At 52.5% G+C, this 13,785-nt stretch overlaps 1 protein-coding gene across 5 annotated transcripts in view; it reads left to right on the top strand.

Moving 5' to 3' along the window:
* The first annotated feature begins 1,282 nt into the window (after window positions 1-1,282).
* Window positions 1,283-13,785, top strand: part of Tnrc18 (trinucleotide repeat containing 18) — a 92,312-nt gene continuing 79,809 nt past the window's right edge. For 4 of the 5 annotated variants that reach the window (XM_013354073.2, XM_005368000.3, XM_013354070.2 and 1 more), the window contains exons 1-2: window positions 1,283-1,679; window positions 3,494-3,924. In XM_013354073.2, the coding sequence (XP_013209527.1) occupies window positions 3,738-3,924 (187 nt within the window). In that variant the 5' untranslated portion in view covers window positions 1,283-1,679; window positions 3,494-3,737. Of the gene's footprint in view, window positions 1,680-1,710; window positions 2,237-3,493; window positions 3,925-13,785 lie in introns of those variants that run through there. The other variant, XM_026789746.1, reaches the window with a different exon arrangement.

Raw genomic sequence — 13,785 nt, 5'->3', positions numbered from 1 at the left:
AGGAGCAAAATTAAAAGTACAAAGTCTGGGGGATTGGGGCCCCCCTCCCTCTCTGGCCGCCGTGGCTAGCCAAGCACTTTTGGGCTTGGCTTGCTTCCTCTGAGCTCAACAGATTTTTTTTTCTCCCTTTCCCGGTCTCGCCCTCCCTGGAGGGGGCGCGGCGGATGGAAGGCGAGAGAGGCCCCCAGCCAAGAGGTTTTTAATATTACACCTTAATAGGTTTCAGAAGGCCCCGTGGAGAAATGCTAATAGGGCTGAAATGTCAGAACCGAGAGGGATTCAGCTCGCGCTCCGCCGATCTAATCCTTTTTTTCTGCTCTGGTTTTTCTTGGGGGATGGAGTGGAGGAGGAAGGAGGGGCGCCCACGCCAAAAGGGGCTTTGGGGAGGGGCGCGCGCTGCGCACTCGGCCGCAGAGCCCCACAGCCCGGGTTTCTATAGGAACCCTTTTTATAAGATGCAACTCACCGCTGCCGGCCGCCGCGGCCTGTCCAAAATATTAAATAGTAAAGCCTTCTGCCACCGCGTTTCAGGGAGGGGACCCGCAGGCTGGGGCAACAGAAAAAAAAAAAAAAAGGAAAAAAAAAAAGGCCTTGTCGCCTGGCCACCCCACCCGACCGCGACTGCTGGGGGGGGGGGCAAGGAATGAATCGCTGCTTTATTTTAAAAGAAAAAGGAGAAAAAAAAGTAGGCCTTGTTATTTCCGCGTCTGAACTGCGCGCTTTGGAGTGGCACCCTGGAGAGAGAGCACCGGGCGCGGGCGCAAAGAGCAGCCCGCCAGCTCTCGGCTTTTCCCGGCTAGTTTGTCACCTCCTCCCGCTGGAGGAAGCTGACAGGAGGCCTTGCAGAGCCCGGGATTGCGGCGACAACCATCTTCCTCTATTTTGATCACTCAGCCCAGACGCAGGAGGAGGGGCTGGGATGGGGGGGGGGAGAAAAGGGAGAAGAAGAGGGGGGGCTGCTGGAGCTGGTGAGGGGGAGGGCTGCCTAGAAACGGCTCGGAAAAATTCTCACCACCAGTTTTGATCATTCAGCCCCGCCGTGGGGAGCCTGGAAACTGCTGGAGCCCCGAGGTCCGTAATTGGTTTTATAGGAATGGCTGAGGGCCAAGGTGTTTACATGCGCGTGATGGGCGGCGCGCGGGGCCAATGCGCTGCGGCCGGGGGCTGGCCCGAAGGGGGGGCGGGCACCCGGGAACAATGCGTGTTTCTTCGCCTGCTAGGCTCCCCTCCCCCAACCCCCCCACCCCCCCCCCCGCTTTTTTTTTTTTTTTTTTTTTTTTTTTTTTTTAGATCCAGCGAGAGGAACTTGAAAGGGGGGTTGTGTAATGTACCTTTTCCAATCCCGGGCTGTATATGGAGATTTGGGATTCTTTAAACCGGCGCTACCTGGATTTTATTAAAAAGCGGGGAGCTCGGCGGGAGGAAAGCTGGCTTTTCCGGGGGCTGCGGGAGCAGGGCCGCGGGAGGGCGGAGGAGTTGGCGCGCCGCGCGCCCGTCCCGGGGAGCGGTTTTCTACCAAAAAAAGGAAAGGCGGGCAAAAAGTGTGAGGCGGCTGCGGGTGGCGGAGGGGAGCGGCGGCCGAGGGATGGCGGGCAGTACGGGCGCCTAGCCGCGCCGGGAACCGCGGCGGTCGCCGGAGTCGCCGTCGGAGCCTGGAGCCCGGAGCCCCGCCGCGCCAGGTACGCTCCGGGCCCCGATGCTCCCCAAACTTGTGCAGCGCACCCCTCGGACCTGCTGGGCATGCGTTCCCCGAAACTGTTGGGGCCCCCAGAAGGGGACGCAGAGGGCAGGGACCTGGGGGAGAGGGCGCGCCGCTGCGCCCTGGGCTCCCACCCGAGCTCCCAGCCTGCAGCGCCGCCGAGGGCGGCGGTTCCCTACTTCGTTCCCGGCAGGCGGCGGGCTAGCCGGGGGACGCCGAGACGGTTTCGATTATAGCCTGTTTTTAATTAAAAGCCGGAATTCAGCCATTTTAGCTGCATTTAAGAGGAGAAAAGTAGAGGAGGACGCAGAGGAGCTCCGCAGATGGCCACGCCAGCTTCTCGACCATCGTAAAGGCTGCTCCATAGGGCTTCACCCCGACTTCCTTAAAGTGGGGCGCCTGGGCAGTGCCGTTTTCAAAACGTTGCCTTTAAAGAATATTATCTTTAAGTACATGCGGGAAACTCCTCGCGTCTTTTGAGACACGTATTCCGGACTGTGGCGACCGTAGATTTTTTCAAAAGTAAACGCGGACCTGGTAACCAGAGCCTGATGAGAGCAAGGGAGGGGGGGTGTTTGTAACCAAAGCCACGTTAAAATAGGCGTCCTTAGCAAAGTTGGGGGAAGAGGACTTTGGGGTCTGGCGCAGGGCGGCCACCCGGGAGCCCGTGGCTTTGGCTTAGTCCTCCGCTACTAAAGCGCCCCGGGCCTCCCGGAATCAGGATCTGGAGCTGCCAGGGGCTGGCGGATGGTCTGCGAGGAAGGGATGGCCTCTCCGAGACCTCCTTCTGCCCCCCACGGGAAAACGACAGATCTTTTAAACAAACAGCTTAAACTGGAATTAGAGGGGCTTCTACGCGATGCTGGGGAGGCGCCCCTGTGCTGGCCCGCGCTCTTATGGTTTTTTTCCTTTGTAGGTTATTTTGGGGGGTGTGTGGGTCGCAAAGCTAGAGTAGAAGCGAGATCCTAGGAGCCCCTTTCTTCCCTGATGATCCCCAAATCCACACCAGGCCACGTCCTCCCAGCCTTGTGATTCCTAGGCCCAGGCGTTGGAAAATGAAACCAAATCTTGTTTTGGAGGAGGCTTTTTCCAGTCCGCGGGCAAGAATGCCACGTCCTGGGGACTCGGATTCTGCGACTCCCAGTGGCCCAACGGGGGCAGCAGGAGGGGGCGGTGATCTTCCTTTAAAAATAAGCCCGTTTTTGTATCTGACCTTGGTAAACAGCAACAAAAAGCCTCGAAATCGAACACTCTTTATTATTATTTTTGGCGGCTCACAAAACTCAGGGGAAAAAAAGGAGAAGAGGTTCCCAAAAAGGTTAAATATTAAACTTTGAGGATCAGATAGTGGCATGGCGTTATGGACACATTTCGACCAACTCTAAAGAGTTTGCAGTTTTAAACCCCCGGAGCATGTGACGCCTGGGAAATAAAGCACTCTTCGGGTTTGGATTTAGCTGAACGGGCGCGGTCGGCTGAGTGGCCTTTCCCAGTTTCGGGAGGACTTAGCAGGCAAGAGTCCGGGTTGGGACGCAGCTCGCCAGGGCAGTTTTCCCGAGCCAGATACCTGGGAACCCCGAGCTGGTAGAGGAAGGACCATAGGTCGTGGCTTTTCGCGGAGAGGGGGCGGCTACTCCTGATTTTATTTCTGACCATCAGCTTGGTTCGCTACTCTCCGACCCTGAAGGGCGAGGCGACTTTCTGAAACTTGTTTTCTTTTTTTCCCTCCCCCCCCCCTTTTCCCCTTTCCTCCTCTTCTGTGTCTTCCGCGGCCCATCTTATTCCCTCGCCAAGACGCCTTGTGCGCCTCCTCGCGCATCTCCGCTCGGCCGCCCGGAGGGGACTCACCGCGGGCCGTTCGTGCGCCCCGGGCCGCTGGCCCGTGGTTGAGCGCAAGCCCCGCTGGCCGCCGCCATGCACGCCGCGGAGCGCCCGCCACCCGAGGACACTAGGACTACATCGAGGCCGAACTTTTAAGTCCAACTGAAGGAGGCCGGCGGGCCGGGTGGGGAGGCTGACCGCGGCACTCCCGCGGAGGATGGATGGCCGAGATTTCGGGCCCCAGCGGTCCGTCCACGGCCCCCCGCCGCCGCTGCTGTCCGGCCTGGCCATGGACAGCCACCGCGTGGGCGCGGCCACCGCCGGACGCTTGCCCTCCTCGGCCTTGCCAGGTCCCCTGCCGCCCGGGAAATACATGGCCGGTCTCAACCTGCACCCGCACCCGGGTAAGTGTTGCTCACTGCGCTGGCACCCACCCTCTGCCTTGAGGGGGATCCTGGGGAGGGGAGCCCTGGGCAGACCTCCGCGACTGGAGCTGAGGGTCTCTGTCCTGTTTCACCAGGGTGTGTTGGAGGCTCAGCTCCCAGCGCTGAGGTCGGTCCCGAGGCTCTGGGAAGACAGTCTCGGTTTCTGTCCCTGGTGTACTGATAGTGTCAGTCTTCCCGAGGCTCAAGTGTCTGCAGAGTCACAGCCGCCTTGGGGGAATCCCAGTCCAAGGGCTCTTGAGGAAGTGGAGTTTGCAAGATAAATAAATAATAAAAATTAAAAAATAAAAATAAACGTAGGCGACAAAACAACGTGTCAACTCCGCACCTCGGGAGACGCCCGTTCCCCGGTCCTTTTCTTGGCGAGCTTCCTCCTCGTTGCATGGGTGGGTCTTGGGTTCGGTCCCCTCGTGGAGCCGCGTCCCGGGCGGTCCCACAACTCGAAGGATAGGGTGGGAGAAATAAAGAATGACCTCAGTTTTAGGAGCCTGATCTATGGTGAACTCTTAAGATCCTGGGGACCCTGGTTATTTGAAAGAAATGAGTGTACCAGGTCTGTGCAACCCAGACGCCAGTCCGGCGGAGCACGGGCTGCACTGGGTACCCTGCTGTGGCGCACGGGAAGTTGTGGCTGAGAAGGCCCAGTCCCTCACAGGTTTCCTCGGGCTACTCAGGGAGGAGCAAAGGGCCAGGCAGGGCCGAGGCAAGCCTTAGCCACCGTGCGCTGGGAGAGAGGGAGCCTGGGATCAGCAGACCTGCCTGGTGGCGGCTCCGTGAGCGGATCCCTTCCCGGTCGCTCCTTGCTTCTGCGCCTGGCTTAAGAACACACCAACTCTTCCTTTAAAAGCACTACCTTGTCGATTTCCCAGGGATCCCGCTCTTCTCGTCCTTGAAACAAGTCTTGGAACAGACACCCTTGGGGCCCAGAGCCACCACTTAAGTTTCTCCCCCTGCCCGCCAGGGTGACCGAGGTTCGCCGATTTAGCCTCTGCCTTTGATTTTTCTCCTGGAACTTTTCTAGAATCGGAGTCCGGGACTCAGCGGGACAAAGGGCCTTTGTGAAGTGCCTGGCGGGGGAGGGGCGAGCGGAGATCCCTGTCGGCGGGGGCGCAGGGACCCTGGTCAACTCCCCGGGTGCGCGTGTGCCCCTTGAGAGCTGGAGGTGCGTCCGCACGGGGGGGGGGGGGGTTGGTGGTGACAAGACCAGATTCGTACAAGAATGGTGCCCTGTGACCCAAGTGGGGCATCAGGGACTATTCCCAAGGCACGATTTGGGGATGGCCTTGGGATACAAAGGCCACTTGGGCCAACCCCTCTTGAACCTCTGAGAGGGACCATTGGTGATTTCATGGATGTATGAATTTGCGTGCTTTTTGGGGTCCCTGGGTTAGTTGTTCTGGCTGGAGGTGGTGGCAGGGGCTCCTCTTGTGGCCTGGGAATCTGACCTCAGGGTGTTCCTGGCTGGCTGAGTCTCAGCTTGTCGCTTGCTCCAGGACTGCCTGGGATCTGGCCCAGACCTGGCTGAGAGCAGCGCGCCGGCCACTCCTTGCCGCCGTTCTAAGTGCTCTGCCCTTTTTTCAACCCTGGTAGCATAGCACAGTTACACTGCCTCCGATGCCTAACTCGCGATCTGGTGGATGGGGTGACAGACTAGGAAGTCCAGCTGGAAGACCCCTTGGAATCCTGTGTCGTGTCCTTCTCTGCTTGCAGCTGTGCGACTTATGCACAGGGTGGCTTGAGGGCGTGGAGGAAATGGAGGGAAAGCCACTGCAGTCCCCCTGAGGCCTCGCTTACCTGAGAGTGAAGAGTGGGGGCCCTCGAAGCTCTCTATGACTTCCCGCTGGCCCCATTTGTCCCCAGCTCCAGATGGGGCAGAGAGACCGGACCCCAGGTCAACGCCCAGAGCTGAAGCTATTCTTAATCCCATTAACCACGACATGGGACTGCACCCCATTCAACCCTAGGGCTGGTGGGGATAGAGGTGGAAGACACCCTCCCCCACTCCGCTTTCTTTGCGGGGTGCAGGTGCAAGATCTTTTCGCAGGGCACCACCCTGTGCTTTTTCTGGCTGCTAGCTCCTTGGATCTTACCAGCTTTCTCCAGCCACTTTAATTGTTTACTTTTGTATAAAAAGCCAGAGAAGCTGAGCTGTTTGCCAGGGTCACACAGCCTGGGGGGAGAAGGGGGTGTTTGTTAGCATTGGTCTGGTCCCCTGGGGAATGTGTGCATGTGCCCATGGCTGCTAGGATGCAGAAGCACCTATGAAGTCTACCAAGCAGGGGTAACTTGTCTGGTAACCTTGCGGGAGGAGGGCTGTTGAGTGAGGGTCCGCTGGAGGAAGAGTGGTCTGTTCTGGTACGGGTTTGGCTAAGGGCTCTCTAGTCCCTTCCTCGGGTGAAATAAAACAAAAAACAAAACCAAAAAACAAATGAAGTCCCAGCTATGGAGGCTCACACCCAAATCTCAGCACTCAACAGAGGCAAAGACAGAAGGAGCAGGAGTTGGGGGCCAGCCTAGACACTGTATCTTACACACACACACACACACACACACGCACACGCACACGCACACGCACGCACACACCGGTTTGCATCAAAGGCTTCTTCCTTCATTCTTTGCTCTAAGTCCTGCTGTTGAACTACAGCGTTCACAGCCTGTCAGTGAGACGGACCAGTGGGCTGGACTCTTACGTGCTGGATTTGGGACCCTTGAATCTTTCATGTTAGAATCCTGTTAGCAAGATCTCACACCTGGCTACTTATTTTCTCTGAACCCACACCCTGGACTGAATGAGGGGTGGGACTCGGGTCTGGACACAGGAGGCACTGTACTTTGACCTGGCCCTTCGACAATAGGCCATGGGCTCCCGCTCTGGAACCCATCCCGTTAGCCTACTGGGCTTGATTTAGAAACATTAAGCAGTTAGGACCAACCAGGGAGACAAGGAATCCAGAAGATAAGGGTTCTTCCTTCCTTCCTTCCTTCCTTCCTTCCTTCCTTTCTCCTTGAACCCTTCTTTCTTTGGTCAGAGACAGCAATGGAGAAGGCTCTGAACCCAAGGGCCCCTTGGGTTCCCTGGTGTTTGGAGTGGTCACCTCCTATTCTTTTTGTTTTTTTTTTTTTTTTTTTTTTTTTTTTGTGTGTGTGTGTGTGTGTGTGTGTGTGTGTGTGTGTGTGTGTGTGTGTACAAACCCCACTGCAGAGACAATTGGCTGGAGTTGATTCTCTCCTACCCTGTGGGGCCTAGGATGGACTCAGGTGTGGCCACGGGCCTCTTTACCCTGAGTCATCTTGTCTGTACCTTTGGTACTTCGGCAACCCAAGCCTTGATTTTCTTTCTTCCCCACTTGTTCATTTGCTTAGCAAATGATTTCCAAGCTCACCAGGGCACTGAACTGGGGCCTGGAACTGAGGCGGGGAACCAAACAGACAGGAAGGTTTGCTCTTCCTTGAGGCTCACTTTCTAGTGTGGGAGCCAGGCAATAAACACACAGATCAGGGGAGGAAATCATTGTAAATGGGGACACAGGCCATGTAGGAAATAAAACGCCCTGGGTCTGGTCTGGCTCTTGGGGTGAAGGGCCGGGTCAGAGGGCTTGACCTCAGCCATTCCTAGAGTGAACTCCTTTGTGTGTCTGAAGAGCAGAAGGGTTGACAGAATGCAGAAGAGAGAGCCTGCTGAGAGCCCTGGGAGCAGTCTGCCCAGTGAGAGATAGACTGTGGGGTGGGGCAGATCTTACCCGGTCCCTGAAGACCAGCATTGAAGTCTTGGAATTTTAAACAGCCATTTTACAAAACTGGCCTGGACTCTTAAAAAAAAAAAGTCAGTGGTATGCAAGGCGAAGGTGGGCAGAGAGCCTGGACTGCTTAAGACAACGGAAACACATCGTCATGGCTACAGGCACCGTGCAGTTCAAGATCCAGGGAAGAAACGGCTCCAAAGATCATGGAGGCAGTTGGTGAACCTGGAATATGGGCTGTGCATAGCTGATGGTGACGGGTCTGCCCTGTGTTCCCGGACACCCGTCGCTGCCTGGCTAAATGCCGTTTTTACTCTTCAGGAATGAGGATGCTGAAGTATTTAGGAGCAGGGGATGCCATGTCTGCCTCTGTCTGGCCAATAGCTCGGGCAGGTGGAAAAAAAAGAATATTTTGAATTTAGGTGTCCAGGCATGTTTGTGGGGGACAGCAGGCCATGTCAGATAACAAACAAAGATTGGAACCCACGAAGGTCACAGTAGTTATGGTAACTACGTCAAACTTCTCTGAACTTGAAATTCTTCCACAGTAAGCATGTTAAGGGCGAAGGGGAGGGCTTCTCAAAATGGCATAATGGGTAAAAGGGTTGGATCCCTGGGATCCTTGTGGTTGAAAGAGAGAAGGGATTCTGGGGAACTTGTCCTTGAAACTCCAGACAGACAGACAGACAGACACACACACACACACACACACACTCACGGAGAAAGAGAGATCGAGATCGAGAACACTGAGTTTTGGTTAGAAGTGTTTATAGAGAATGGAAGAAAGTTTGGGGGACCCGATGGGGCGAGGCACTCCTTCTTCTCTATTTTTTTTTAAACAAAGTCTCACTGTGTAGCCCTGGCTGGCCTGGACTCCACTGTGTAGCCCTGGCTGGGATTAAAGGTGTGTGCCACTGTGCCTGTCTTCTTTCTTTTCAGTTTCTCGAGACAGGGTTTCTCTGTGTAGCTCTAGCTGTCATGGTACTAACTCCAGGCCGTCCTCGAACTCACAAAGATCCGCCTGCCTCTGCCTCCAGAGTGCTGCTGGGATTAGAGGTGTGTGCAACAACAACCTTTTTTTTTTTTTTTTTTTAAAAGACAGAGTTTTATGTAGCCAGGGCCGTTCTGGAGTTTATGATCCTCCTGTCTAAAACTCTGGAGTGCTAGGATTTAAGGAGTCTATATGGTAATTGCCTGGGGTGGTGTTGCTATGGCTTTTTTTTTTTTTAAGTTGGAGTCTATTGAAGCCCACTGGGCCCTCCAATTCACTACGTAATTGAGAAAGACCTTGAAGTCATGATTGTGCCTCTGCCTACAAAGGGTACCATGTGATTGGGTTGTGGATGGTCTTGACTCCTTTTGGTGGACCAGCTGTTGTCCAACCTGATTTTGCTTCCACTTCATGGTGTAGCGTGCAGTCTAGATTTTAGGCCATCTCTACAGCTATTCCAGTGTCTACTAACCATACATGAAACCCTGCGGTCGTTCTTTCTCAAGATCTGCATTGGTGACATATACTTTTGGTTTTTGTTTGTTTGTTTGTTTGTTTTTTGGGATTTTTTTGTTTTTTTGAGACAGGGTTTCTCTGTGTAGCAGTCCTGGCTGTCTTGGAACTCGCTTTGTAGGCCAGGCTGGCCTCAAACTCACTGAGATCCACCTGCCTCCTACCTCTGTCTCCCGAGTGCTGGGGTTACAGGCGTGCACCACCACTACCCAGCATGGCATATACTTCGTAATCCTGGCCTTCCTTGGGTGGAGATAGGTTGAGGCCTACTTGGGATTTGTGAGAACACTGTTTTAAAAACAAAAACAAAACAACAAAAATAGAACAAAACAGAACAAAAACAAAAGAAAAGCTAACATTTGGTGTTAAGTTTTCCCCAGGGTCCTTTAATCTATTTGTTTTTGTATTGCTGGCAATGAAACCCAGTGCCATAGGCATACACTACTGAGTCAGACCCTCAGCCCAGGAAGGCCAGAGGTACTTAGCATGCCTGTAGCCGAGAGAGGCCTGGCATCTACCTTTAATGGAAATGAAAGCCTTCATGTAGTGAGATCCTGTCTCAAGATAAAAGGAGGACTGTGGAGATGCTGCTCAGTGGTAGAGCCCCTGCCTAGAATCCCCCAGTGAGGGGCTGGAGTGTGGCTCAGTGGAATAACCCACCTAGAATCACCCAGTGAGGCTTTAAGGGTGTGGCTCAGAGGCTTGCATACTCTTCCTAACAGTTTTGCACACTTCTTAGCAGGTAGCTGAGGTTCTGATCCTACAATCTTTTGATAAGAAACTGCTTCATCTGGAGGCTGGCTTTTCTAGGGCTGAGGGTTTGTTTGTTTGTTTTTATGACAGCTAATTCCGTGTGTGTATTCACACAAGTGTGTGTTCAAAAGGACGAATTGCCTGAGTCAGTTCTCTCCTTTGACCTTTTGGGTCCAGACCACTGAACTTGGGTCCTCGGCTTTGGAGGCCAGTTGTCCTGTGAGCCCTCACACCAGCCTAGGCCTGAGATTGAAGGTTTTGTGCCCGCCATGGTCTGTGAGTCTCGATTTTCCCATCTGCACAGTGGACCAGTTAATACCAAAAGCTTCCTTGCCTGGTCAAGTCCGAAGGAGCAAGCTCAGCCCAGGAGCTTGACCCAGGCTCAGCCCTCTGCAGAAGTTACTGAGAAAGTGATTGCTGCAATTACGGCCATCATTAGCGGGTGACTCACAGATTCCTCAGGCTCATCCACACCTCTCTCTGGGCTTTGGAATTCCCTTCTAACTATCTCCGGCTGGAGCACAGTCCTTAGCCACGTGGGGCCAACCTAGGTTTTTTATTATATTTTGGGTCTGGTGATAGACCCCAGGGCTTTGCAGCTACAACTGAGTAGGTTTCCTAGGCCCTCGCTGCTTACTTCATTCTTTTTTGTTTGTTTCTTCGAGACAGAGTTTCTCTGTAGTTTTGGAGCCTGTCCTGGAACTAGCTCTTGTAGACCAGGCTGGCCTCCAACTCACAGAGATCCTCTTGTCTCTGTGTCCCTAGTGATGGGGTGAAAGGCATGCACCATCACCTCCTGGCTCTTATTTAATACCCCCCCCTTTTTTTTTGTATAATAGCAGACTAAAATACTTCTATTTTGTGTGGCTTGAGCTGGCTTTGAACTCCTGATCCTCCTCTTGCCTCCACATCTTAAGTGCTAGGGTCACAAGTATGTGATGTCATACTCATATCCAGTCTTAAAATGCTTTCATATTAAGTTCTGGTTTATTTGACTTTTTAAAAAAATATTTATTTATTTATTATGTATACAATATTCTGTCTGTATGCCTGCAGGCCAGAAGAGGGCGCCAGACCTCTTTACAGATGGTTGTGAGCCACTATGTGGTTGCTGGGAATTGAACTCAGGACCTTTGGAAGAGCAGGCAATGCTCTTAACCACTGAGCCATCTCTCCAGCCCCCTTATTTGATTTTTAAAGAGTCTGCCTGGGTAGCCCAACTGGGCCTGGAATTCACTATTGCTCAGGTTTGTCCTAGAAATCACAGAGGTTTGTCTTAAAATTGGGATCTTTCTTATTCAGTATTGCCACGCCCAGTGGAATATGCCTTTAATCCCTGCATTTGGGAGACACAAGAGATCTCTGTGGAGTTGTAGGCTAGCCTGGACTACATAGGGAGAGAGTTCCAGGCCAGCTAGGGCTATATAATGAGATCCTGCCTCAAAAAATTAAAGACAACACCCACCAAGGCAGGGCTGAGCATAGAGCTCAGTTAAGACTTGGCTAGCATGCATGAAGTCCTGGGTTTATCAGTCACGTTAACTGCTTGTGGTGCTCGTGGTAGTGCGTGTACCTGTAAGGGGGCAGGGGGGGGGGAAATGGAGGACAGGATAGTTCAAGGTCATCTTCTTCCTTTGAGTGCGTAGCTTAGCGAGGTGGAGGCCAACCGAGCCTCAAAGGAATAAACCAAACTGTGTGTAGCGGTGCTTAATTTTAATCCCAGCACTCGGAGGCAGATTTAGGCGGATCTCTGAATTTAATTCGAGGCCAGCCTGGTAGACAGAGTGAGTTCCAAAACAGTGTAGCTGGGACTACACAGAGAAACCCTGTCACAAAAAAAAAAAAAAAGAAAAGAAAAAAAAGGGGGAGTATTAAACAAACAAACAAATAAATAAATAAAACGAGGAGGCTGAGATGGCCTGGCAGTGAAGAATGCTTGTTGCTCTCGCAGGGGATCCGAGTTCGATTCCTAGTGCCTACACAGCAGCTTAACCACCTGTAACTCCAGTTCCACAGGATCTGATGCTGTCTTTTGACCTTTGTGGGCACCGTATGAATGTGGCACATCTATATACAAGGAAAACACCCACATGTGAAAAAATGAAATAAAATGTAGTATGATATAGGATATTCTGAGAGATGTGTTTGAGGGTTAAATGATCCAAGTAAAGCATTAAGCGCTGTGCCTGATAGAATGCTGACCTAGTCAATGTTTATTGTTATGGTAATTATGCTTTAGCCCCTTCCCTGATTCCACCCCAACCCCGATCTATATGGAAAACAGTTTTTATTACTATGGCTTTGTAAATTTTGGTCCTAGAGTCAGTGATGTCATAAAATTAACATTTTCCTGGAGTTACCTCTTTTTTGTAAGAACCCCTCTTTGCCTTCCAGTCCCTGGACACAGTTCCTATTTGCCATTATCTTCTGCCCAAGTAGCCCTTGTCTTTTGTTGAAGGTTCCAGGGTTCCAGCCCTGGATTATTCCATCTCCCTTCTCCTGTTGCCCGTTTCCCTTGTTTTCAGGGTCTTCCTGTTTCCCGTGCTCCTTCCTCGTTTCTGTGGAGCGCGCTCAGAGGCCGTGTTTCCAGGGCAGCTCTTCTGAGGCCAGGTGTGCCTGGAAAATGCCTTTATTCTACCCTGACATGTTAGCGGCTAGTGATTTTACTAAATTCCAGTGTCCCCCCCCCTTTTAAGAGGTGCTGGGGGTCAAGCCGGTACAATGTTTCGTTATTATTTGTTTAGCTTGTGAACAATTCTAGGTACTTATTTTTTAGCCATTGACTGTTTCATTCATGTACATAATGAATTTTAGTCATCTGACCCCCGGTACCTAATCTTGTCCACTTGTGCGTTTTTTGAAGCTCGTCTTCCCAGATCTTCCTCCTGGTTGCATGCTTTTTTTTCCTTTTCTTTTCTTCTTTTTTTTTTCTTTTGTGCTTGACCAGTCAGTTTAATTAGTGTTTCTTTCTTGAACCTGGGTGGCAGCTTACTTATAGGAGCATCTAAACCACACCACTAAAGAAAACAACACACCACCCCCCCAGTAACCATGAACTGCCCACAGACCCTCAGAGCCTCACACCATACCCACCCCCCACTCCCCCACCCGCTTAAATGTGGGCCATTCAGGTTGACTCTTGATCTCTACACGCCAGGTGCCCCTCCTTCTCTAAATACCTTGATATCTTTTAGCGCCTCCCAGTAGTGACCCACGTGGCTGTGGAGACCCCAGGGATGGCTTGGCCTCTTCCTAGGTGTGTGGGTTGGACATTTTGCCTAACTGGCCCACCGTTTTCTCTCTGCTGAAATGGCTGGTAATAGTCATTTTTCCTGACTGCGTGAAGGCTAAATGTGTTCAGGCGCAGAAGCACCTAGAGCGTCTCCTGGCTCAGAGAAAGCCCGAGCTGCGACTAGGGATTTTCTTCCCATCCAGCTGTCTGGAGATACCAAGCACAAGGGACTGCTGTGGCCTCCTTTTGTGTTTGCTGCACTCAGTGCCCGGCTGCCTGTCAGTCTTAGAGTTCAGTTCTCCCCGTCCTAAATTGTTTCTGAGTTTCTGTTTTTATTCATATTCGATCATTTCCTGCCCACCGTTCTCTCTCCGTGCTAGGACTGAGATATCTTGAGGCTCCTGCTCCGGTAAAAGCATTTTCTGTTTCTTTCCTTTTCTTTTTCTTTTCCTGGCTAGCCTGGAGCTCAAGTTATAGACCAGGTTGGCCTCAAACTCACAGAGATCCATCTGGGTCTGCCTCCTGAGTGCTGGGATTACAGGTGTGTGCCTCCGGTCCAGCTTTATCTTTTAATTTTTTTTATTATGATTCTG

The sequence above is a fragment of the Microtus ochrogaster genome, unplaced genomic scaffold (genome assembly GCF_000317375.1).
Source record: "Microtus ochrogaster isolate Prairie Vole_2 unplaced genomic scaffold, MicOch1.0 UNK27, whole genome shotgun sequence".
Lineage (NCBI taxonomy): Eukaryota > Metazoa > Chordata > Mammalia > Rodentia > Cricetidae > Microtus > Microtus ochrogaster.
Note: the sequence above shows the minus strand (reverse complement) of the source record. Positions and strands in the feature narration are given on the sequence as shown.